We start from the raw sequence: 27,290 nt of genomic DNA on the forward strand, positions 1-27,290 counted from the left end.
TAGATTATTAGATAGTTTACTAACATTTTCCCAAAATATGGTGGAATTTGACTCTACCTTATATGCCAATCGTTTGAAAATATATCCAATCTCACCCCTTAGAGGGGGTGACATTGGGTCAAATGAAAGTAAAATTAAGCTCAAATACAACGATATGGTAAAAACAAGTCATCCAACAGTGTTTCTTGTTCGAGGGAATCGTATTGACATGCTACAATGTTTGGAGTAGAGATTTTCAAACATTTAGGTACTTTTCGAGCAATTCCAGCAAAAAAATTGAAAAGTTGATTTTCGAGACGAATTTTTTGGCCAAAAACGTACCTCTACTTTAGATAGCTGCCAAATTGACAGGATTTGTTGTATGAACGAGATTTTTTCAGCTAAGTCATTTTAAGATGTCCCCTACACAATCATTTTAACATAATTTAATTTCATTTCATTGAAATTGTCAAATCCGTAAAAAATCACTTTGACCCAATGTCACCCCCACTGACGGGTATATACCGGTATGTCTAAAAATCTGGATTTGATTTTTATGTAACGGAAAACTCAACTTTCAAATAAGATTCAAATATTTTTCGATTTATATATAAACTAACACAACTTAACTAAACTGCATAATTTTTAATTGCAACTTATGGGACCCCAAGACGGATCGAATGACGCCAAAACGGACAAAATCGGTTCAGCCAATGTCGAGATAATCGAGTGACAATTTTTCGATCAACATTCCACCACACACACAGACATTTGCTGATTCTGAGTCGAAAGGTATACATGAAGGTGGGTCTAGGACAATGACCTTTTTCGTTCCATTCCCCCCTTGGCTGATTTTCATGAACTTCATCCCCCCCCCCTTTAATTTGGAACAAACTTTACTCAAATTCCATAATTTAAGATTTAATGGTTATTATAAGACAGAAGTTTAAATGAAAAAAAAATCATGCAAAACATACAAATATGCAGTTTGTGAAATAAACTACAAAATGTAGTCCAAAATTGTTAAAACTTTCTTCCAGAGATATTTTGTTCAAACATAGTTAAATTAATCTGGCTGTGCAAGAAACTTTTGAAAAGTTAAAAAAAAGAATTACCAATGGTTAATATAGCCATATAGACCCCCGTTGTTCAGGTAGATATCGAGGCCATGACTTCCGTGAGTTCATGGATGGCCCAAAATATACCAACATGTCGCAGAATGCCTATCGTGGCCCACTGAATCTACTTGAATCTATACCGAAGATAAGTATAGCCATATAGACCCCTGTTGATCAGGTAGATGTCCAGGTCATAACTTCCGGCAGTTCCTGGATGACCCAAAACAATCGAACATGCTGCAGAGTGTCCATCGTGGTCCATTGAAGCTATCTGAAGCTTTACCGACGGTTAATATAGCCATATAGACCCCCGTTGATTAGGTGGATATCCAGGCCTTAACTTCCCGGGAGTTCCTGGATGACCTCATACATTCTAACAGATCGCAGAGAGTCCGTCGTAGCTCACTGAAGCTACCTGAAGCTATATCGATGGTGAATACACCGGTACAGACACCCGTTGAACAGATAGATATTCAATTAGTAACTTCCGGAAGTTCTTAGTTGTCTTGAACGTCCCAATATGATGCAGAGTTTGGTCCCCGTTGAACAAGAAGATATGACCATAATGGTTAAGACCGGTTAAAATTGGGCCGCGTTATTTGAATTTTTCGCGTAAATTGAGTTCGCGTCATTTTGAATTCTTCGCATTAAAAAACCGCGTAAAAAAATTCCGCACAAAAGAAGATCGCGTAATAAGAGGTTTGACTGTATTTCAGGGGTGCTCAAAGTATGGCCCGCGGGCCAATCGTGGCCCGCGAGGTGATATTTTATGGCCCGCGGACCCATTTGAATGATCATGTAAAATGGCCCGATGACCACTTGTAAAGTGATTTTATACTTTTTCAAAATTATGGTTTATTTTATGCTTTTATATGCTAATCTTTTTTTTATTTTTTTTGTTAGTAAAAAAAACTTATGATTTATCAATATTTTGATCCCCACTTCAGGATACAAATAATATGTTCAAAATATTTTATAATTAAAACAATTTCACACGTTTCAATGTGAGTGAAACTAGTAAATGTCGTCAAAACTTTCATCAAACACTTTTAGAAATATCAAAAAGACGTTCAAGTTTGGCTTAGGTAGAATTCTGTAATAGTTGCAAAAATCAAAGTTTTCTTTAATAATTTGCAAGCCACCCTCAAACTTACATTGCACTTCATTAGGGATTCGAACTCATTACAGTTAGATAACGAATCTGATTGACTATCAACTGACAAAATGTGGAAATCGGAGGATCAAGTTTGCAGCAAATATTTTACAAAGCTTTCGTCGATCAACCCACCCCTTCACCATTATTAAAAAATTGACTCGAAAAACCAGGAGCAAAAATATATTTTCAAAAAACATAAAAAATGAAATTTAAGAGCATTCAGCTGAAATTAATTAAATATGCATTCCTTTGCATTTAAAATCATTTGAGCATGTTTGGGTTTATTAAAAATAATTTGAATGTTAGTGAATTTTTGATGAAATAAATAAATGTTGTTTCGCTTTTTTTTTTAAATAATGATTGCAGGTTAACTATACGGAAGCTTAAAACATTTTCCAAATTTTTTTTTATTGAAATGTTGAAATTCTGGATCTCAACGATTTTTCATTAGCTACACTTAATTTATAGAAGAATTGTTCAACATGTAATGTCACCACAATTTTCGAAATATAAAAACAAAACATTTTTTTTTTGAAAACACAAGTACATTCAGCTAAGAACTTTTTTTTTCAAATACCAGAAACAACAGTACCGATTGAAACTCGTTATTTTGTGGTTTCTATTATTTTGAAAAGATTTTTTTTAAATAACAGAAATGTCGGATCATTTACATTAAAATAACGTAATTTATTTTTTTAACAACCTTTTTTTGTAAATTTGGCCCGCAAGCTCATTTGAGCTTCAAATTTGGCCCGGCCTTCAAAAACTTTGAGCACCCCTGCTGTATTTGATAAAACTGAAATTAACGATGATCAAAATACTTGAAAAAAGATGAGAGAACTCACAAAAAATATAAAATCTACTTTTCAAAATGCAATGCAAAAACATCAGGAATTTTTATTTTGAATTTAATTTTTTTAAGAACTGTTAAATTTAAGGAGAGTTTGTACAATCTAAAGTATAGAACTTAAACAGAAAAATGTGTAAAAAAAACTGTTCTATAGAATATATTTAATAAAAACTGCTTATTTTTGAAAGGGTTTAAAAATCCAAAGGACTATTATTTTAAAAGTTGAAATATTCTTTCCAATTTTATAACCTTTTCACAGTAAGGTGAGGAAGGCAAAACACATAAAGGGGCAAAGCATATATGCTTAACTCGATTTTCTCTATTTTAAAACTGAACCTTGAAATAATGCAGCAATTCCATTTGAAAAGAGCATATACCGAAAAAAAAGTTCTCCGATCGGCCATTAGGGTAACCTACGCCGTGCTAGGGTGGTCCCAAAAATGGCAATTTTTGAATACCTAATCCTCATTTTTCAAAAAATCATAACTCCGAACAGTTTCAACCTACTTGGGCAGGCTACCTTTCATTCGACAGGTGTTGAGTTTGGATTTTAGAGAAAAATAGTTATAGGAGTTTAAAAAAATCTATATTCCTAAAAAGATTTATATAAAATTGTATATTCCTTTCAAGAAAAATACTTGATAAAACATATTTTTACACGAATTCTTGGATAAATCTAACCTTATGAAACATTTAAGCGAATTAAATTGTGTTACTTAAACTAAACAATCAAATTATTTCAAATTTGAAATTTTGCAACTGTTACGTATGGTCACTATGGACCAATTATATATTCTGGGGCTTAAAATTCAGGTTATTATCTGTCGAATGCAACCGGAAGCAACCTGCTATGTGCAATCGTTTCGGAGATACAGGTCCTCAAAGTAGGACCTCAAAAAGGACTTTTTTCGGTTATAGCAGGTTCCCAGTGGCCACGGTGTCCAAAACCGGTTCTGCCGGTCATATTCAGACAGTAGACATCCTAGCCTTTCATTTGCGGCCAAGACATCCAAGATCGGTTACAATCTCGAATTTTGGCAGCCGAAAACATTTCTGGGTCCTATAGACCCGGAATACCATTCGTGTATGTAGAAAACGAAGACCATGGCCAGTTTAAAAAGCTTTCTATCAATGTTCCCCATTCTTTACATGATGGCATACTAACTCAAGATTTCATCGACATTTTTCCAATGATAAGCGTTTTAATAACATGATCTACGATTTCAACAAACAGTTTCGATGGATAAACCAATTTGTATAAACACAATCAGATTATTCGTCGTAGTCCGAATTTGATCGTGTTTCACGATGAAAGACTGCCAAAAAATGAAAATAAAAGAAACTTGGATCATCAGTTTTTAGTTTAGACCCACGGCCATCAGTGAGGGGACATTAGAGGGACAGGAAGAACCCACACACGAATGAACCGCACAAAGCACAGACACAGCCAGGGAACGAATCTCAAGCCTCCCTTTTGTTGCCCACTTACACAGTTCCCACGAAATCGTTCGTTGTGAGCGTTTTAACGCCAGACCGTTGAATGAGTGCGATTGGTCCCAAGAAGGCAAGGTTCGGTGGATTGTCTGTCACATCCGTTTGGACGGGTTTGAAATCGAAAATGAATAACCGCGACTTAGTGATCGATACCCTCGATTTAGTGCTTTGATTGGCTTTGAAATTTATCGGAGACCTCATTACCTGGATCTTTTGAGGGGATATAATTACGATATAAATGAATAGAGGGAATATTTTCATTTTTTTTATTGGTTACAATTTAAAGGGATGGATGTCATTTTCATCACATTATAAAACATTCTACCTAAAAATTAAATGCCGGCTCATAAAACAATTTGATTAATTTTCCAATTGCTCGATACCAGCTTTAAAAAGAAATAATTTTACTCAAGATCTCATAACTGAAGACCGTGTTGCCAGATCTACAATATCGTTAATTCCATAGAAACATTTTTCAAATACATTTGTTCATCTTTGGCTGTTTGTTTCCACATCGAGTTAGTAACTCATTCGGGCATAACTGTGCACTCTCTTCAGGGTTGTTTGAATTCTCCATCGATTTACACCTTTATTTGGAAGTTGCCCAAAATATTTCTTCCTTCCATCGATCGTGGCCGGCGGCACAAAGGCTCTTTGCTGCACTAACTGGCCATTTCCCTCCCGCATCCTCTCCCTTGCTGGATGCTGCGTTTTTGAGTCGGTCCCAACACACGGTCCACAGTGATTTGATTTCTCTTCCCCTCTGCCGGTTGATGGCTCTGTGGATGAAATTCTTCAAAACTCGAGAGCTGGGGGCCGTCTCTTGCTGGTATTTGTACGTCTACATTGATTTTTGGTGGAATACCCCAGAGGCATTTCTTGCGAAACCGGCAAGCAAAAGCAACAGGTAGAGTAAGGTAACCAAAATTTAAAATGAGGAAGCGTTCAGTTTGCGGAAATTTGATCGACCAGTTGAAATTAAATCCCTTTTATTTATCTGAAATAATATTTTTTGACCACATTAGCACTTTTGTGCAACTCATTTCATAACAAAAACTCAAAAAGGGGACAATGAACTTCTTCCCACAATTACTCTTCTATACCATGACTGATGGAAGCAAACACTCGGCGAAGAATATCTACTTGTCTCGTCCTTAACTACCATCAGAGACCACAATTCAAGACAAAACGTGGCCATTTCATGTTCTAGTTCAAAATCACTCATTTTTTTTCGATTTTGTTCTCTTGTCCCAAAACTTATCTTTTTATCTTTTGTGTTTTTCCGTCATATTGATAATTCACCAATAAAACCGAATTGAATTGAAAAATTGTTTTTCCGTCATATTGTTTCGACTTTCTCAAAATGTGTTGTACTTATTTTGTTTTTTTAATGATTGTTTGTTTGATTTAGTTTCCAATCTTAAACAATGCCGTAATTTATTCTTTTTCAATCCCAATTCTAGTTTTCACATTTTTGGCCAAAATCGCAAACAAGCTGCCTATAGAACCTCTCGAAAAAGACACTTCTTAAATGTGCCGCCTAGACATACCTTCAAATAAAAATTAATCGAGTTTCACAGAACTGGCTGAATCGATTTAATCCGAATCATTTGTTCGATCCTTCTTGAGGTCCCATAAGTCCTTATTGAGAATTATTAGATTGGTAAAATTCTTCAACAGTAAAGTTTACAAAAAGGTTGGTTTTCAGATAACCTCAAATTTTGAAACTAGCTACTACAAAGTGTACAAGGCGCAAGACTTAACAAATATGAAGCTTTTCCAATACATTCTGTGAGGAAGGCATCAATTCCAGAGTTTATTTAAACATGTTTTTTTTTTGTTTTCTTTATTGGAGTATGTAGCTTACCGGTTCTTTAGAATTTCGCCAAAAAAAGAACAAAGAAAAGACAAATTGCCTACGTAAAGAGGGTTTAACTTGGAAACGATTCATTTTATCAAAAAAAAAAAAAATAAAAAAAAAACACAAAAAATTAATTTTGATTCCATATTAGTTTAATTTCAATTCATTTACAGTATGGCCCATAAAAATCGACATTGTTATTAGGTGGAAATCGGGCATGTTTTGACTATTTATGATGTATGTAGCATGTGTACATGTTAAATAGGTTCCAAACAAACAAATAATGCATTGAAAGTCTTTTCTTTAGCTATACAAAATGTCACAGCACATTTAAACTTAAAATTCTCAAATTTGCTTCCAGCCCAGGTCATATAAAGGAAAAATGATTTTTCTATGTTGATCGTACTGTGGATTTTTGTATGGATTAAAAAGTAAACAGCCTTCACGGTTACTGTTTTTGAGAGTTGTAACAATTATGTACACTGAATTTTACGCATTCTATTATCAACCAGTTATTATACTAAAACAGTGAACTTTTTGAAAATATCCCGATTCTGAAAATGTCTAATTTTTTTGGAGTTTTTGGAGCCTGCAATGATTCAAGGAAAAAAAATAATGCGACAAATGATGGTAATTGACTCTAACAGATGCCCTGATATAACTTTTAGCAGTATAGAGCCGTTGGGCATCCTTTAGAGCCATCATTGACATAGGTTTTAAGTTATTAATTTATTTTGACCGAATCACTCAAGATGATAACCCAAATGGCATGTTTCTCTAAAATGCCTAATTTTATCAAAATTTATAAACTTTTTCGATTGGGCGTATTTAAGAAGGACTTCTAACGATGCTTTTTGCACAGGGTTGGGTATTTTAAATTGTTCCGTTTTTAGGATATAAGGTATTAAATAAAGGTAAATTTTGTACCAAAAATACATCCATTATTGTAGCCCGCCAATAACCAGTTTTGGCGAACTGCATAAAACTGTCATGAAAATATCTTCAAAACATACTAAACTAACACCATGATACATAAAAAAATCAGTTTGTTAAGTACATTTTAGAATGGAACCAATTTTCTGTGGAAATATGCACATGTCGCATTTTTTTATGGGCCATACTGTAATTTCGTTTTCAAGCATTACTTATGTGAAGTTACTATCCTAAGCTGAGATATGGATCACCTTTGAACAGCTGATTGATGCAAGGTTGGGAACAGAGATTACGAGTGCTTCAAGATTCGAGTAAATCTACTGAAGGAAAAAAGTTGCAAAATAATGTTGGAAATAGCGAGTCCAAATTCAATTCAAGCTTTTTCGATTGAATTTTCGATTTTTTCAAACATTTGTAACTTGGCAAAAAACTAAAAGTCCATCGTATCCTATGGCTAAAAGATTGGCACTTTTTGACCAATAAAACATATCAAATATAAAAAAATCTATGGTGGTAAAGTTAATCAAAATTGAGTTTTCTCAAATCACACAATTTTTTTTTTTTTTTTTATAGCTTGTTGTGTCAGTTAACAAATTCCCCAAAAAAACAAGTTTCTGAGTGCCTTCCGTATGCCCAAAAAAACTATTTTACCTAATCAGTTTTTCCATACAAAAATGGTATGTGTAAATTCCAAATTCTGTATCTAATGAGGAATTTTTGGATCAATATGGTGTCTTCGACAAAGTTGTAGGTTGTAGGTATTGATTGATGAGAACGACACCAAAAAAATATAATCGGACTTTATTTTTGCTGATTTTTAAAATAATTTTTTGCCATTAGAAATAAGTTTGTAAAAAACACAATTTCAAAAAATTCCAGAACAGGCAAAATAAGGTGCTTTTCAAAAAAAAAAAAAAAAAACTGGAAAAGGCCAAAAAATGTTGATTTTTTTTTTATTTAAAATTTAATGTGCAACCCAAATTTACTTTGGTTAAATTTTGAAAATGCACATAGCCATTTTCAGGTAACTTTTCAAAAAAGTCACGTTTTTCAATTTTTAAAAAAATTAGCCTTTGTTTACCCAATTTTGAAAAATATATTTTTGAAAAGCGAAATAGTATTGATTGAAAATATTTGAAAATATCACCATTGGACCATTAGTTCCCGCAATATTGATGATAAAAAAATGCTAATAGGGCAACACTGAGAAAGTTATTTCTTTATCTATGCATTGCCATAGGGCTATCCCAAAGGCCGCCAACAAAATTTAAAAAGCACATTGTGGTGAATTTTATCAGCACTGCTAAAATATATTTTTTCAAAAATGGGCAGTAATAGACGTTTTTAATGGTTAAATTGCATTTTAAGGTAACTTTAAAACCTTAAAAATAACTTAAACTTGAAAACGGTGCACTTTACAAAATTTTAATGGCAAATTTGATTTTACATAAAAAAAAATATTCAAAAAAATGTTTTGACCTTTTTTCCTTTTTTGGTCAAAGATTTTTGCCTGTTCTGAAATTAACTGAAAAGATTGCATTTTATTCCCTAAAAGTCACAAAAAATATTGTTTTTATGAAATTAATTTAAAGTGACAAAAAGTGATTTAAAAAAATCAGCAAATTGATTAAAATTATTAAATAATGTTCAATTAAATCATGCCTTTGTTCAAAATTTCTCAACTGTTTGTGGTCTTAATTATTCGTCTATGCCGCCCCTATGGAAACATTTGCACACCCAACAGTCGTCGATCGCTTCAGGGGATTTAAATCCGGAAACGACGTTATAGACTGCTATCTCAGTCATTTACTGTAATGATGTCTGTAGAGGTACATTTTGTTTTTGGAAAAGAAGTGTAGTTTCTGCAAAGCAATACTATTTTCTTTTATGACGAGCGTTTTTGTGAAGTAATGCAGTGTTTTGAAATTTTATGTTTCATAATTTTTTCATATATTTTACCAAACAGTTCACTTTTGGGTTTTTCCGCTAGTTTTTTCTTGACTTGCTACAATTGCAATTCCCTCAAGAAAAGTTCCTCGGTCCCTTCAACGTGAATGGGCCCAACTCTGCACATTTTTATGTTCGCATTCTTTTTGCGCTTCACCGCGCCATGTAAAGAAAACGCTCGTATTTTTCATTATTTTTTCCATTTTTTTACTTTTTTTGTTTCAATTTTTGCAAGCCAAGTGTGACTCGCGGGGGGCGCTTCGTTATGAAAGCCATCGGCATTTGTGTGTGTGTATAATTGATATTCACCTCCTCTGCTGCGAAAGAAAGTGACGCTGGACGTCGGAAAAGCGAAATGCGGCAGCAGGGACGACGATCGAGGGAAGGAGAAAGGAGATGTGTTTTGATTGGGGCGTTACTTGCAACGCAATGCGGCCAACACGAGTCTTTTTTATTTTGCAAGGGGAGGAAAAATGAGGAAGTGCATTCGAAATGGTCGGAGCGATCGATTGACTCGGTTTTGGAGCGGTTTAAAAACATGGTCAAATTAAGATGTTATGTCCGAAGCTAAAAATGTGTAAAAATACATAATTTCACATGTAATTTTACATATTCCACTTGAGTTAAGGTTAAATTACAACGATATATTAAAATTGACTACCTTTATTTTTTTGTTTATTGAGTATATGCCAAAAATGTCCGAAGATATTGCAAATTTCTTTACGTCCCTAAGATAAAAGTGTTTCAATTTTGTTGATCTTAAGTGTGATTTTTTTTCTTAAACATAAAAATTTGTGCTTTCACGATAAACCGATTGAAAGAACCCGTGAAATGCTGTGTAATCAACCCAGACAACATTATGGTAATTTTATATCTGAGAATGGTTACAGATTTTTTGTCAAAGAAATGTGTAAATTTACATCAGGAACTGATGAAGTTTATTGAATCTGTTATATTTAAAAATACTGTGTATTTTAAAAATCAGAATTGCAAATTTAAATCAACTAAAATTTAAAATAAAATATTATTTCATTTGCGGAGTTAAAAGTAACATTTGTAAACATTTGTAAATTAGATTTAGGTGAATTTATGTTTTTTTAAATATTCATAATCTTTTTTCCAATTGTTCTATATAAATTTTTATGTTTTCCTTCAAAATTGACGCATGGAAATCATAATTTTTTAATGATTTGGGCACAATACTGCTTTAAGAAGTTCAAACATCATTGCAAATCTTATTCAAGGTGAAATCAAAAAAGGGAAAGCACCAAAGAAATGAAACGGAATTTGTCAGCAGCTCAAATGAGCTTTCCATCCCATTCACGTTAAGCGCAGCCCACCTCTCAACGAAACTCTGGTTTTCAGCATTTCTGGCGGTGCCCAAAGACAAAAGAAAATCTGGCCAGCCAACAGAGGCAACGGAAAAGGCGGGTAACCCTCTACTGTTCAGGGGTTAAAATATATTTTTGTTTATTTTTTTTTGAATGTACTTTTATTTTCCTTTTCTGTTTTTCAAACCTTTCTGTATTTTTTTCTGATTAAATTTGATATACAATATCGATTTATTATAAAATAATACTTGTTGAGGTTGTTAAGGGTTAAACCCTCGAGGACTCGAGAATAAAAATAGCGCCAGATGCAAGCCTCAGCACACATCATACATAATTCAGATTCTGCCAGAAATCATATAATACCTTGTCGATTCACGGTTCCGTTCCCGAAAGTGTGACGTGACGAGTAGGTGTGAGTGGGTGGTTGGTGAAAGAACAACAAAAAAGAAACGACATTGGCTCGTGTGCCATCCTTCTAAAATTTCGTTTGCCAAAATCTACTCCAAGCTAGTTAGCAACAGTCGAACGCCGGCTTCCGGTGAAATTTTGTTTAATCATTACCCAATTTTAGGGGGCCTAGCGGTACCAGCGGCCGTTTTCAGTCGTGAGTTTATATTTTGGCTGCCACTCAGGTGACTCAATCAATGTTTGGGGGTTTGTCGTTGTGCATGTATAGCCTCTACATGTGCAACACTAGAACGCCAATTTGGAGAAGAGGATGCAGTGCCGGAAATGCATCGCATTTGGGGACGTCAAAGTTGATCGCCATAAAGCGCAAACAGACCATAAAAATATAACGATGGCATGATTCCTTTTTTATTGGCATCGTTATTAAGATTGTTTGGCTTAGCCCGAAAATGAAAAAAAAAAACGGCTGCCAGATTCTTTTGAATTGTGATGTTTGGGGGACAAGCATTAAGTGGTTATTATGTTCGATTTCAAAGCTTAAAAAAAATAATGGCGTAATATCCATTGGGAATATGCTGCCAAACTGCTGGCGACCTGTAGTGGTGAAATATTGAGATTATTTATTTGGAAAATGTAACAGTTTATCAATCAGTCGAATTTGACTAACAAAAATTATAACAACTTGATTTGTAATCGAACATCGGATAGAAATGACAGTCTGCAAATTTAAACGTATTACGTAAAAAATTTCAACAAAATAGTGAAGTCATGCTCCAATAAAACTTTAACTTAACAATGGTTTTTAAGATTTAGTCCCAACCTGGTCGTAGCACCTAAAAGAACCTAATAAAAAAAAGTTCGAAAAAAATGGTTTTTAGAATTGTCTGACCATTATGTTGATGAATTACCGGTTAAAATGAGCTGTCTCATATTTGTGCGAGATACAATAACATCCCAAAATTAAGGAATATTCAATTTCCAGAAAGTGTTTTGTTGCACTTGTCAAAGTAGTCTTGAAATGCAGTATTTTGTTGAAATATTACTGCTACTAGTGAAAAGCAAGAGAATTGCTAAAATAATTCCTTTAAATCCCTTTATTTAAATTTTGAAGGTTTTAAATTGGAAGGCCATGTTTTTTTTTCGTTCACAATTTTTGTAAAAATATCCTAAGATGTTACAAAAATCCTCACGAAAAAAATTAGGATGGTATGTCTCTCCCAAGAAAAAATACAAAATTAATTATTAAAACTATTTTTTAAAGTGGTCTAAACTTCAACATTTTCAAAGACCAATCATGAGAATTTGAAAAAAATGGTCTTCCCCATATAAATCCCCATAGACAATTGAATCGCTTTGCGCAAAGTGAGGACTAAGCCAATCGTTCCCAAAATTTGGGGAGTTGTTTAGGATGCCAAAAAGAACTGAAAAATAGCTGTGCTGGAAAATCAATTTTGATGTTACACCTTAATGACCCATATTTAAATTAGTTTTTAAGCAAAGTTAAATTTGCAAGTGAAAAATTGATTAATTGATTCTATAAAACGTGCCGTTTTCAAATTCACAGAGTTAAAAAAGTTGAACTTTGAAAGATTGGAAAAAATGATTGTCGAACATAACCTATTAGATGTAATTTTACCACATTGTATGTGGAATAAGTAAAATCACACATACACAGATTTCAATTTACACATTTTTAAAGTCATGGAAAAAAGTGTAATATTACACATTTTTCCATGATTTTTTTTACTGTTTTTATTGATATCGGAGATATTGTTTAAAGGCTAATTGGAAAACATGGAATCTATATATCATGCCCGATTTTCAAATTGCAGAAAATTTTCAGAAAGTTTTTCAAAAATCGAAAATATTTGTTTTGTTCTTGAATAGCTATAAGCATTAGGGTGTTTCAGCCAAACAAAAAAGTTCTTAGATTACGGCAAACCGAGGTTCCCCTTGTAGAGGATACTCATAGGGACTCTCATGCCAAATATCAGCCCATTTGGTTGAGAATTGGCCTGTCCCCAGCGATTCAAAGTTTACATGGAAATTACTATGGGATTTTTGTACTTTTCGTTCAATCGTTCCTACAGGTCTGGGGACAACATGGATTCACTCGGAATAAAGACAGGTGTGTAGGGGATGGTCCAATGAACAAATTCCAGAAGGAATTAGGGTTGTTCATTCTGTCCCCAAGGTGCGCATTGAATCGACGTCCGGTGTCTCCAAAACCAACGAATCATCCTTCAAAAGCATCGCATTTCCTTAGTATGCTATGACGGCTAGGTGAAAACCACGACGCCCCATATCAGACGGTGAACACGTGGAGAGGCATCGATTGCATTATTATTACAAAATCATCATGCTACGTTATTTAGTAGAGTTGAAATCCTCACAGGAACATCAATAATTATAATTTTATTACTAAAGGATGTTTCTGAGCCAAAACTTTAGTGTATGCTCTGCCACGTGTTCACCGTCTGATATGGGGCGTCGTTGTTTTCACCTAGCCGTCATAGCATACTAAGGAAATGCGATGCTTTTGAAGGATGATTCGTTGGTTTTGGAGACACCGGACGTCGATTCAATGCGCACCTTGGGGACAGAATGAACAACCCTAATTCCTTCTGGAATGTGTTCATTGGACCATCCCCTACACACCTGTCTTTATTCCGAGTGAATCCATGTTGTCCCCAGACCTGTAGGAACGATTGAACGAAAAGTACAAAAATCCCATAGTAATTTCCATGTTAACTTTAAATCGCTGGGGACAGGCCAATTCTCAACCAAATGGGCTGATATTTGGTATGAGAGTCCCTATGAGTATCCTCTACAAGGGGAACCTCGGTTTGCCGTAATCTGAGAACTTTTTTGTTTGGCTGAAACACCCTAATAAGCATGGTGTCGATTTCTGGAAAAGTCAGGGAAAACCTGGAATTGTCAGGGAATTTTATTTGACCTGGAAAAGTCAGGGAAAGTCAGGGAATTTTAAGCTGGGTCAGGGAATTTCGATGATCTTAAAAATATTACTACAAAATTTCATTTCTTTTTGAAAATTCGCCCTTGATGATGTATTTGAATGTCTTCCAGGCCAAACTTTGCAACATTGATAATATTTAATTTTTTATATTGGTCAGTCCGAAAGGAACGCGAAACTCCATATAAAAAAGGTTATGAAAAGGGTCACGAAGAAAAGGAACAGCAACGAAAAATTGCATTTGGCATTACTTTGCGCGTTGCTTGTTTGCAATATGTTTAGGTTTAAAAATCAAATATTTAATATTTGCTTTGGATTTGCGTTCAACTGAAATTTAAAAATTACTAGCGCACAGGGTGGGACAATATGAGACAGTTGCCCCACCATCCTCAAAGATTTGTTCTAAAAATGGTCGTTTGCTCAACATATAGAGACCATAGAGAAAATCATACATTTAGTCAGAAAAATTGAATGATTAAAAAAATCAAAAGTAAAAAAAATCGAACATTAGAAAATTAAAAAAAATCTTAAATACTAAAGCTCAAAGATTCTAAATTTATATTTTTTGAATTGTTGATTTCTTAAATTTTTAAATTCTTATTCTAAAATTCTAAAAAAATTGCAAGGTTAGAAAATTTTCCAAAATTTCACTTTAGTATTCGTTATCTAAATTCTTATTTTTATCAAAATTAAACTGAACTATGATTTAAAAATGATCCAAAGTTATTTAACTTTGTGTAATCTAAAATGTAAGCAAAATAGTGGTGGTAAAATGGAATAAAAAAAAAGGAATCAATACAAGAGATAAAGAAATTAAACAAAAATTTATGAAATAAACAGGGTTGTTACGGACGGCGCGAATTTCGCGCGGTAGCAATTTTGATTAAAAAAATTATAGAGAGATAAAATTACTTTCAATTTATAAAGAAAAATATTATCAAGAATCAGGATAAATTTTTTTTTCGTTGAGTGCAAAAACTTCAATCTCTTATTAATTGAATTTTTTTCCGAAAATTTTTGTTTGTATTTTCTCAATAAGAAACATCGAAAGATGAAGATGAAGATTATGAAGAGATATTTTTTTTAAATGTGTTGTTGAAGATTTCTTAAATAAATGTATTACTACACTCAACTCATTTTTAAACATACTGACTCTGAATATTTAATTTCTTTTAAGTTTTGAGTAATGTTTTTTAACCTTATTTAGTATTCTTATATACTGGATACATTCAATTTTAATCTTGTGAATCTTAATCATAATTTAAACTTTTCCTGAAGATACAGATATTGGATGTAACAAAAATTATTATTTGGGCATGTTCCAGTGGGTGTACTGTGCTTATATCCCAAATATGAGCTTCATTGGACGTAACAAAAGCTGGCCTCCGCCTTTGAATTTTAGATGGGATTCAACCAGCAGAAATATTTTTTTTTAAATTTAAACATTCTTGAAGAAAAATAAAAAAAAAAACAAAACATTAAAAAAATACAGCTCCAACATTCCAAATTAAATTATTCAGATTTTAGGAAATTAAAATTAGGAACAATAGTATTAAAAAACCAAAAAAAAATAAACGATCCGAAATTTTCAAATTGAAAATTAAAAAATCTGAAAAATTAAAAAATATCCATATTTAAAAACAATTCAAGAGAACAAAATACTTATTTTCTTAAATTCTTAAATTCTTAAATTCTTAAATTCCTCATTTCTTAAATTCTTAAATTCTTAAATTCTTAAATTCTTAAATTCCTAGGTTCTAGAATGCCGTCATTTTTGTTACCATCTTAGATTACAGAAAACCTGTTAAAATTTGAAGTATTTTTGGAAATAATTTTTTCGGTTAGAGAAATTTTGAAAAGAAGATGTAGGAAAATTTGCTTCGATTTTTCTAAGTGACGCTTTGGTAAGATCATCGAGTATGAACTGTATCTCAAATATAAAATCTCAAGATCGAGGATTTATGACAATTTTAAAATTTTATTAGTTTTCTTTATTAAGTTTTGATTCTGTTTTTAGATTTAAATTTCTTAATGTTGAAATTTTTGATTTTTTTTGCCAAAATGTTTGTTTTTGGCTTTTCCCTCTAGTTAACCTAATCCTAGCAAAAATACATTATCAGCGTTTCAAGATTCTGCGTTCTAAGATTAAAAAATTGAATTTATTATAAAACTCTTTGATATGTTTGTCGCAAAAATATTTTTCTTAAAATGACGCGGATTTTGCGTGGATTGGGTTTTGAATTTATAAAATATGGTCTCTTCGGAAAAGTTGTTTCAACTTTAATTAAGATCCAACATCCGAGATTTAAGGGATTGTACAACTACATTTTAAATATTTATCCCAAACAACATTCAAGGGCTTACAAGGTGGAGTTCTCGTGGTCAGATTGAGCTTAGATTTGGAATCTGTTCCAAAACACCCAAATATCAAAGTTTGATAAATAATGACTTTTCGAAAAGCTCGAACAGGTTGTATTTTGTTTGTATTTTTATAAAATGTATTGATCGTGTGATTGATCGTCTGTAGGCTCTGGTCAAGGTAGAATTTTTTTTTTAAATTTTATAGCTAAAATATTTTTTTGTTAAATTATTTAAGAAGATGTTTTCTTCAAATTTCCAGAAAACTGTTTACTTTAAACACAAACATTGTTGAAAAAAACCTAGATCTTTTTTAAAACCGTAAACATGTGCTTGAAAAATTCAAACCTAATTGTATATTTTTCTTATTTTTTCATTTTTCTAAATCTATCTTAAGGTTCTGCAAAATTACATGTTTTTTCAAGTTTTTGTCTCCAAAACCTTTTTTTTTTTATAAGAAAAAAATGGTTGACAAAATATTTTTTTTTAAGTTTTTTGTAGAATCCATTGTTAGAAAAATAAAATAAAAAGGTCATTGAAGTTTTTCAATATCTTAAATTTCCAATATTCAAAAAGGAAAATGCTTGAAACCATAAAAACGCTCTAAACAATATGTTAGTAAAAAATAGAAAATAAAAAAAAATTGTGGTCTGGAGAGGTCAGGGAAAAGTCAGGGAATTTTATTTTGGGATTTGGATCGACACCATGTATAAGTTGGATTCGGCTCGTTTTATCGAAAAAAAAGAAAGTACTTGTAGCTTGCAAAAAGTAAATTGCATTAATTTTTTTTTAATAAGACTGCATTTATTTATGAAAAGTTATGATTTTTTTCATTATTTTGTAACTCTGTAAAAAATTGCCTACACTTCTTTGAGGCTCGCAACTTGCTTATTATCATGCTTATAAATTGCTCGTCCCTCTATACCCTTAGTGACGTGATGGGAGCAAGGGCGTCTATGCGAAGTGTCCCTTCATCCGCTACAAATTTTCGGCGCTTGGGGAGGAAAGAGGGAAATCATTATGTTCTATGCGCTGGTATTTTTAGCATTAAAATACGTGCAAAAAAAACTTATGTACGTGGGTGTGCAGATTAAAAGGAAAAGATGATCAATTTGTGTACCTAGCGCTCACATGTGTTTCAGGACCAAGTTGTCTGCGGGTATGGGGATCATACATACATACGCCTGGTCCGGTGGTGTAGTGGTTGGCCCCACTAGCATTTTTCGAGACGAGATTTGTCTGATCAGTTCGAATCCCGGAGTGGACGGAAGCAAGTTTTAAAATAAGTTTGGATTGACTCACATTGTCAAGCCTTCGGACACCTAGTTTCCAGTAGGAATTCAAACGCCAAGTCCATTGTGTAGAACGAACATAATTAAACAATATTATTAATCTTATTTCAAAAAGCTGTACAAATATTCAATTTGTTTCTTTTCTCTATTAACTTCCAGCGATGAAAGCAAAAGCCATGGCTTCACGATCGTCATCGACATGCGCGGCAACAGCAACACGGCGGCGAGCGCGAAGATGATCTTGAAGGTGCTGCAGGAGAGCTTCGGCCAGGACCACATTCACCAGGCGGTGATCATCAAGCCGGACAACTTTTGGCAGAAGCAACGGTCGGCGATCGCGAGCAGCAAGTACAAGTTCGAGACGACCACGGTTTCGATCAATCTGCTGAGCAAAGTGGTCGAACCGTCGCAGCTGACGTCCGACTTTGATGGGTTCCTGCATTACGATCACAACCTGTGGATCGATTTGCGGGTGGCGTTCGAAGATTTTCTGTGGCAGGCGAGTGACATTCTGGACCGGATCGATGACCTGCAGGAGGACTTGCAGCACTCGGACTTTCCGGAGGACGTTAACAGTGCCAAGCACAGCAGCGAAGCCCACAACGAAATGAAGCGGAAGGTGCTGAAGCTGCCGATCGAGGATCTGGATCTGCAGGGTCAAAAGCTGCTGGGGAAGTTTACCTCGTACTCGAATCGGAACGACGAAAGTTGCCACTCGACGTCGTCGCCCTCCAAGTGTCACAATCCGGATATTTCTTCCGCGCTGAACCAGGTTAGTACGCCGATGAGGGTCGTAAAAAATAATCCGCATTTCCCAGAGTGTAAACAATGTGGTGGTGGCGGCACTAGAGACTATTTTAAAATCCGCTCCAAACCAGCGTAAAAGGTGGCCAACACGAACGCCAACGATGAAAATTGGACCACGATCTGCGAGAAAAAAAAAATAGAGATGGACGATGACGGGGAAAACACGAAAAATTTCACTCTTGTTTATTCATTACAAGCGATGGCAATTAATTCGGATTTAAGCTGATTCTTGTATACACACTCGCACACCCTCACACTTTTATTTTTCCCGGCCGGCCGCCGCCCATTTGGCTTTGAGAGCCGAGCCGGCTGCTGATGAATTGGTCGGTCAGCAGAAGAATGGGAAGAATGGGCGCCATAAACGCCATGCGAATGAGCGCGCGCGAGCCGGGGGCATGAATGACTGACGGTGGAAATTATCTAATCAATTTTTCCCCGATGCTTTCAAAATTGTAATCTCGCGCGCTTTTTTCTGTTTTCTGCTTTTTGATGATTTGTTGGAATCGCTAATAAAGAGTGTAATGACGATCGCGGACCGGACCCCTTTTTTTTGCGCTCTCCGGTATTGCGCATTGCGCGCATCATTAATGGCCGTTTTGGTTGGATCGAGTTGGATTTTTTTTTCTCTGTTTGGTGGTGTCATTATCGTATTGCATTACCGTCGATTACATATCAGTGCACTTTTTTTGCAGTTTGAAGTCATTGAACGCAATGTTTTGGATGGAACAAACAGTCTGTAACATCGCTGATTTGACTGCTTTTAGATTGTAGGATTGATGCAATAGTTTTATAAATTTTCTACTAGAGTAGCGATTCTCAACGGGGGTACCGGGCCTACTTGATTTACATGGCAGGGGGTACCAGCCTAGAAGAAGGTTGAGAATCGCTGTACTAGAGGATGTCTAAATGGCCGAACAGGTTTCCCTTGTGCACTTGTCCTAATTGAAATTAACAATAACAATGACCAACCTGAGGAGGCGGAAATAACTTTTAAATAATAACGAATAACAAAACCTTATGTAAATAACATAACATGGCCTAGTATTGAAAATGAAACATTTGTGAATTTTTATGATCTTTTCGAAAAAAAACATTTTGAAAATTTTAGAATCAAGACTAACATTTCAAATGGGCCAAACATTCAATATTACGCTCATTTGAAATGTTAGTCTTAATAACAAAATTTTCAAAACATTATTTTCGAAAAGATCATAAAATTTTACAAATGTTTCAGTTTTTAACATTGAAAATTAAACAATTAGTTGTTGAGATATTGGCATTAGAAAATGGGGATTGATGATGAGACTTAGAAAACTTCAATTTTCTTGTTTCTTTTTTTTAATTGGCTGTATTTCAGCAACTAGAGATCCAATCTTCAATGTTTATTAGGCAATTTTATTGGAAATTTTCTAAACTTTCCGAAAAAAATGTAGGAATGGACAATCATGAGCACTATTAAAAAAATCAAAAAACACAGATTTTTCAGTCAAAATTAAATTTTATCACACATTTCTTTTGATAGTGGTTTCCGATCGTCAATCTATCTGGCTCATCGGCAAGGTCTTTTGATACCCCACCCAACGATAATTCGTATGATAGATTCGGACGATATTTTTATCAAAATATCTGAGACTCGGTCGACCTGGTTTCAAAATAGTGTATAAATAACACTAAAGTGCTTATAACTTTTAATAGGGTTGTCAGATCTTCAATCTTTTAGACTCATTGGGAAGGTTTTTACAATCTTCCGGACTTTGGTTATAATCGTTTTGTAGCATATCTTTTGAAGTACTTAACTGCCGTTCTACGCATAATTGTCCCATGTCAGTTTTGGACGATTTTGACTTTATTACATTTTTAAGCTTAGTTTGACGTGTACTTTAAGAAAAACACATAAAATTTGGTACTTTGTTCGGAAACTCATTAAAAACAACACCAAGTCTGTTTGTCCCATCGTCAAACTTCTACGCATAATTGTCCCACCAAGTATTTTCTTACACGGAATCATTAGTTTTACTAAGCATTATGTCTTGTTTTCCTGTTGGAGATCGAAGCAATCTGTGCCTGTGGTCGGACGCATTTTTCGTTTGCTGTCATTTTCGACCTTCCGATAATTTTTAAATTTTATTGAAAATGAGTGAAATAAGTTAAAATACGAAGATCTCGATACTTCTCGGGTGCCAGTCATTTACAGTGGAAGTGGTGGAACCAATTTGGAAGCTTTTTTTAATGGAACTTGAGAAATTTGGCCCTGCGACAACGGAACAAGAAAGGCAGGCCGCAGGAACAACAATTGCGAAGTGGCCATTAACTCAAGCGTTCCTGTGGGTCGAGTTCCTGCAACATAACATCCAGGACGGCGTTGGGGACGTGTTTGATGGCTGATCCTTACCGACAACAACGTCAATCAAGAATAACTGACGAAGATAGGGGTGATGATCATCGTCCAAGCACTTCAAAGTCGTGTGGTGCTTGCTGTATATCGTGCTGGATCAGGTCTACTGCCGGAAGTTCTGCTGATTAAGGCAGATTCAAGACAAGAACTCAAGAAATCTAAAGATTCATGTGGAACGTGGCGAAACGATTGGAGTGAAGCTGTTTTTGAAGATTGCGTGTTTTTGGTGAGAGCTTTCCATATTTTTTTTCAAATAACCCTTTCATCAATTCTAACATTCATACATTCCAATGAAGACAAGTACGCCATTTTACTATATACGTGGTAGGGTGTTCCCTTGGTCGTTCGCTGTGAGTTGTGGATTGCCTGCTTCTCTAATGAAGGTTCGACTGAGGGGGCATGCTTATTAATTTCTCGTCGCTCCATACCCTCAGTGACGTGATGGGAGTGAGGGCGTCTATGCGAAGTGTCCCTACACCCGCTACAAATTTCCGGCGCTTGGGGAGGGAAGAGGGAACCCATTTTGATCTATGCGCCGGTATTTGTAGCACTAAAATTCGCGCAAAAAAAAAAACTTATGCACGTGGGTGTACAGATTACGGAGTAAAAGATGATCGAATTGTTCACCTAGCGCTCACATGTGTTCCAGGACCAAGTTGCCTGCGGGCATGGGGATCATACATACATACATACATACATACATTATGTCTTGTTTTCCTGTTGTATAGCAAGAGAATCACAAATAAGCGTGATAAACTGCTAACTGGGGCGATTAGGGACACATACACAGAAAAAAATATTCCTGTAGATTTACATTATTTATCATGTACCAAAAGGTATCATGATAAATGATGTATATTTACATCAACTTCATTGGAAATTTACATGACTTTCATTGTAAATATTGAAATTGAAAACCTCGTAGAGTCGTGTAAATTTCCAATGAATCTAATGTAAAAATACACGAACCAAAAAATTCCGCTTTAGATTCCAGATTCAACGGAGCAATACATATGTTATCGTCCCGCCCGTGTGGATCAATCGGACCGCGCACTGGACTCACAATCCAGAGGTCGCCGGTTCGAATCCCACGGCGGGCGCTCTAAAATTCTTTGTGTAAATATGGGTATTCGGCGCCGTCGCTCCGTGCCATACTTTCATACACTTAGGAGCCCAGGGCGGCGAAGTCCTTGTAGATAAAAAGGAAGACACTAGTGGTTGGTACTAGCAATGGTGGCCGACAGCTATAAAGTCAACTTCGTTTCAATACATATGTTATTTGAAGAATAAATCAACCTGGTTGAATGGAAACCTCACCAAGGAAAAGTTTAACCAGAACTGTAACAAAAAGCGTCCGAGGGTTAAAAATATAATTATTTGTTGCAACAATGCTTTCTCTGCTCAAAAATTGAAATTAAACTATAAGCGGGCATTTAAAAAAAATCCAAATTTTTAATGGGCATAAGAGCATTGCTGATATGGCCTTTTAATATTAGTAAACAAAACTCTTTAGATGAGGTCGAACCGCCTTGGTCGAATCTAATGTAATTTTCAAAAGCATCACGATTTCTTTTAGCATGAATGCATATTTGAAACACAATCATGCTTATAGTTTTGGTTTATTATTATTTCAAGCTAAATACAAAACAAAACTATGCAACTCCAAGTTAGAAAAGCAAAACAAATGAAGGCTTTTGAGAAAAGTATCAAACTCTTAATTCAACAAGGTTTGAAGGAGGGATGAATTGTTTTATTTCTACTCTAACAAGACATTCTTATATGTTTGGCCGGTTAAAGATTTGGTTGTATTTCCATCCAATTTGCCAATTCTCACTATTTAAAACATTAATTTACAAAACTTTTGATAGAAACTTGTTGCTCATTCCTTCTGAACTATTTATTGCTTAACTCCAGTTGAACAAGCTTTCTACAAACTGTTATCGAAAGTCTAAGATTAATATTACGTGTTCGATGGAAATACATGCCGTTCCCTTATCGTGATTAAATTTTACATGAATAGCAATTTGAGAACAAATTTTCAAGAATCTAAGTGTGATTAGCAAAACAATAACACAGAATTCTTACTTTACTCACGGTTTTTATTGAAACGTCATCGGCTGACCATAGCTGAACCTGTTAGATTACCATGATCATGTCGTCGACTGGTTCTGCCAAAACTGACGTCTGATGTTGGTGCCGTGGATCGTTTGCCGCACGCCTTTCGCGGGAGGAGTTTTGTTCGGTAATAAGCATGCGGCTCATGGACGTAAATCTTGAAAATGTACGCATCCACGAAGGGCCCCTGGAGTTTCTGGAAAATAAATTGCGTTAAACTAAGTGCCAAGGTAATTCTAGGGTTCAGCTTACCTTCTGAGCGTGCCGAATCTGTTGACCATCGGGGTAAAACCGCTCTAATTACAAATACAAATTTGACCTCCAACGTACTGCTCGATCGCGCCGTTTCGTTTAGCTAGGTGCCGCCGTACCGGAAGCGAACTCATCATCGAAGGCTACAAATCTGCGATGATAACGAAACCGCAGCAGCGCACTGTTTACTGGAGGTGGATAAAAAGAAATTCTCGATGATTATTTTGAACGAAAAACCTTTTACCAAAAGAAACTTATTACACTGAGTGCGACGGGAACATCGTTCCCGGCTGGATGCTATTGCTCGAGTTGAGGCCAGGATCAAAACCGTCACAGGCATGCGAGATCCCCGACATCAAGATTGACGCTCCGTCCGATATTTTATGCCGTCAGCAGAACCGGACAAAATAGTCCTACGTCAAAAGTGAATCAGCATCAAAATAAACAGTGCACGCTGAAACAAAAGTAAGACAAATCAGACTAAAGCTTCATCAAGTTACATGTTTAGAAGCTAACAATAAGTTTATATTCAGTTTAACCCTTGATAGACTCACGAAATGACTACTTTCTCCTCAACGTGCAACTCAGGAGAAATATTTTGACGTTTCAAATCTTGACCAGAATAATTACTACAGATTGTCAAGGGAAACAGATTGGCCAATGTTTGACAGATCCAAACGCGCTGGACACCAACCGCCCTTTACGCCCAGCAAAACTGGCAGTGTTGCAAGCGCAAAACATACGTTGCCAGTGCCGATTTATTTTGCATCGACCAATCTGTTTCCCCTAGACAATCTGTAATAATAACTGCTGTAACAGTGATGTAACCATGACCAGAATAATAACTGCTTTTTATGCGGAGATTGTGTACCTTCCTGTGATGTAGTGCAATTGCCACATTATTGATTCTCGGGTTCCAGTCGCGACGCGTTTTTCGAGTTGATGTGCCCTGCCCAGTAGTTCCTATCTGGACCCAGTTCTTACGATGCCGGCCGAACCGATACCTTCACCAACAGCATCGGTCAACCTTAGATTTTGGTTCCACCGAGTCATTGTCCTGCGTGACCTCGAACAGCTGTTCGAGAGTAAACACTAGTTTGACGGCGCTAACTACTTCGCCACAGCTTGTCGTACCGGAAACAACTCGAGCCGTGATTATTGAGGCTATCTTTTGGATTGTCCCACCTAGGAATCCCAGATGCATTACTATGCAAGCCGATTCGTTGCAGTGTTTTTTTTTTGTGGAAGATGCAAAAGGAAAACGGGGTAATTAAACACGAATATATTTTTCAGTAGGAAAAAAACAAGAGATGCGCTGTTGGCAAGCAGTTAAATTGCCCAATATTTTTCGCTTCCACCCTCAAACGTCTAACCATACAAATTTGCTGCCGATGCTTTTCCGGATCCGGCAACAAATTTGTATGATTAAGTTGGAGGGTGGAGTCAATGTAAACAAATCAACTCGTTCATCGCCAATAGTATCGAATATTTACCTATTTCGACGCCGATTCTTGAAGATCGTGACGACGCACTTGATAACTTGCACCATTTCTACTGACAACTCATTCAAACACTTATTTCGACAAAAGCCGATTGATCGTAAAACGTAAACAATCTCTCAACAAAGCACCAAACAAAACTGTTTCGATTTCCTTGCTGTCATCCGCAGCAGCACTCTTTGCTTGAACTTTACATGTTTCAAAAAAATACATTAGCAACATTTACATTATTTTCTTCATTTACATTGTTTTGATTTGTCAAAATTGAGCAAACGTGGGAATATTTACATGCGATGCATCAATTACATGAGATTTTATCTTACATCATAACCAATTACATGACATTTGACTTTTTACATTATATTTCAACATTACATTGTGTAAGTTTACATTAGAAACATGGTTTACATGACATGGAAATTTACATATTTTTTTCTGTGTAGGGCGGATAGGAACCCACGGGACAATTATGCGTAGAAACACAGAAATCGGTCGAAAAATTTCAATCGCGTTTTTCTCAGTTGCACTTTTTTGAACATGGGACAATTATGCGTAGAACGGCAGTTAACTACCTGCAATATCTACAACTTTGCCGAGGACACCAAATCGATCAGGAAATTCCTTCAAAGTTACATATTTTAAAATATTTACGTACCATGAACATCTGCCAAAATTTTATGGAGCCTTGTATGGGTGAACCAATGACACAACATGGCTTTGGTGGTCATAGGATAGGAAAGGCCCCCACAAAGTTTGAACCAAATCATAAAATATTGTTCCCCTATTTATGAAATCCCGCAAGATGCCTTTAATTTGAAGTTGTGGCAACCCTATCACTAGATTAAAATTTTTTAGTGAGATTCACAAAATTCTGTAAGTGCGTTGTGGGTTTTGCTCAAAATAACTGACGGAGTTTAAAAGTTATTTTGGTTAGACTGCCGTTCTACGCATAATTGTCCCATGTTTAAAAAAGTGCAACTGAGAAAGACGCGTTTGAATTTTTTTTTGACCTTTTTTGTGTTTCTACGCATAATTGTCCCGTGGGTCCCAATTCAGCTTAGACGTCCCTAATCATACCAGTTAGCAGTTTATCACTCTTTTTTGTAATCATCTTGCTATACAATAGGTAAACAAGACACAATGCTTCGGAAAACTGATAATTTCGTGAAAGAAAATACTTGGTGGGACAATTATGCGTAGAAGTAAAACGTTGTAGTACTAGATTTTATGTGTTTTTCGAAAAGTAAACTTCAAACTAAACCTAAAAATGACAAAAAGTCAAAATCGACCAAAAATGGTATGGGACAATTATGCGTAGAACGGCAGTAGATGTCATTCACGTTTTTTGGAAACTTTATTGTTTTACATAACCGCTAAACAAACACAAAACGTAACCCACATCGCTAGTATAGTAGCATTACATCACATTGATGGAATTATCATCTGCTAACTGTACTGGAACCTGTGAAATAATACAGCCACAGCCGCATATTTATACACCTCGCAGCTGTGAAGCCTTTGAATTGACGAAAAATTTGCGGCTTTAAATCCGCCCTCCGCCACCTGGCTTAGCACCTATCAATTTTTTCCTTTTTTATTACCCTCCACAAGTCCGTGTTCGCCGTCGTCGTCGAAAGTGCAAGTGAATCAATTATGTATCACAGCGAGTGTAGGTTTAGGTGGTGGCACTGCGCTCTTTTGACGTACGTAATACATTCGACGTGTTGGGCTATTAAACTTAATCATCTTTTGTGGCGCGCTGCCTCTTTGTTTTGGTTTGGCGTACAATGACCGCGTTTTGTGTAACCCCGAATTCAACTAATGCCGGGTGTTTTTGCTCTAAATTTTGCAGGTTCTTCAGCAGCTCGAAACGGTACGGAATGCCCAGCAGCAGCTGTTGAACATGTGGCAGCACAAGAAGACCACGCTGGATCAGTGCTTCCAGCTGCGGCTGTTTGAGCAGGACTGCGAGAAGATGTTCGACTGGATCCTGCACAACCGGGATGTGTTCCAGGAGACGTACGTGGAGATTGGCCACAACTACGCGCTGGCCAAGAACCTGCAGGAGGAGCACCAGCGCTTCGCCATGACATCGCGCAACGTGAGCTTCAACATAAACCGGATATTGGCCGTGGCGGGGAAGTTGATCGAGAGCAGTCACTACGCGGCGCAGCACATCCGCACGTTGGCCACGCGGCTGGACAAGACGTGGAAGGACTTTGTGACGACGCTGGACGAGCGGACGGCGGTGCTATCGCTGTCGGTGGTGTTCCACCACAAGGCGGAACAGTACACGGAGAGCGTGAGCAGCTGGGCGGCGGCCTGCGAAGCGACCATTCCAACGCCGACGAACGTGGAGAGTCTGGAGACGGCCATCCGGACGCACCAGTCGCTGTACGAAGCGATGTGCCAGGCGTACACGGAGGTGCACTCGACCAGCAAGAAGCTGCTGTACCAGCTGGATCACCTGGTGCAGGTCTGCAATCAGCCGCCGGCTGTCAACACGAGGAAGAATGTGAGT

At 36.0% G+C, this 27,290-nt stretch overlaps 1 protein-coding gene and 1 long non-coding RNA gene across 6 annotated transcripts in view; one reads left to right on the forward strand and one right to left on the reverse strand.

Annotated features, from left to right (window-relative positions):
- The window catches only part of LOC120429711 (triple functional domain protein-like), a 226,984-nt gene that overhangs the window by 9,396 nt on the left and 190,298 nt on the right, over positions 1-27,290 (forward strand). For all 4 annotated transcript variants that reach the window (XM_052709377.1, XM_052709380.1, XM_052709378.1 and 1 more), the window contains exons 3-4: positions 17,861-18,473; positions 26,622-27,284. In XM_052709377.1, the coding sequence (XP_052565337.1) occupies positions 17,861-18,473; positions 26,622-27,284 (1,276 nt within the window). The remainder of the gene's footprint in view (positions 1-17,860; positions 18,474-26,621; positions 27,285-27,290) is intronic.
- LOC120417453 (uncharacterized) lies at positions 22,953-24,525 on the reverse strand. Of its 2 annotated transcripts, XR_005605466.2 has the most exons (4): positions 24,142-24,525; positions 23,532-23,683; positions 23,271-23,458; positions 22,955-23,214 (listed from the first exon to the last, which is right to left on the reverse strand). It is a non-coding gene; the product is annotated as an uncharacterized LOC120417453 (long non-coding RNA). The 2 variants fall into 2 exon arrangements; XR_008212355.1 differs by lacking the exon at positions 24,142-24,525 and having other exon boundaries at positions 22,953-23,214; positions 23,532-23,875.

Source organism: Culex pipiens, chromosome 3 (assembly GCF_016801865.2).
Source record: "Culex pipiens pallens isolate TS chromosome 3, TS_CPP_V2, whole genome shotgun sequence".
NCBI lineage: Eukaryota > Metazoa > Arthropoda > Insecta > Diptera > Culicidae > Culex > Culex pipiens.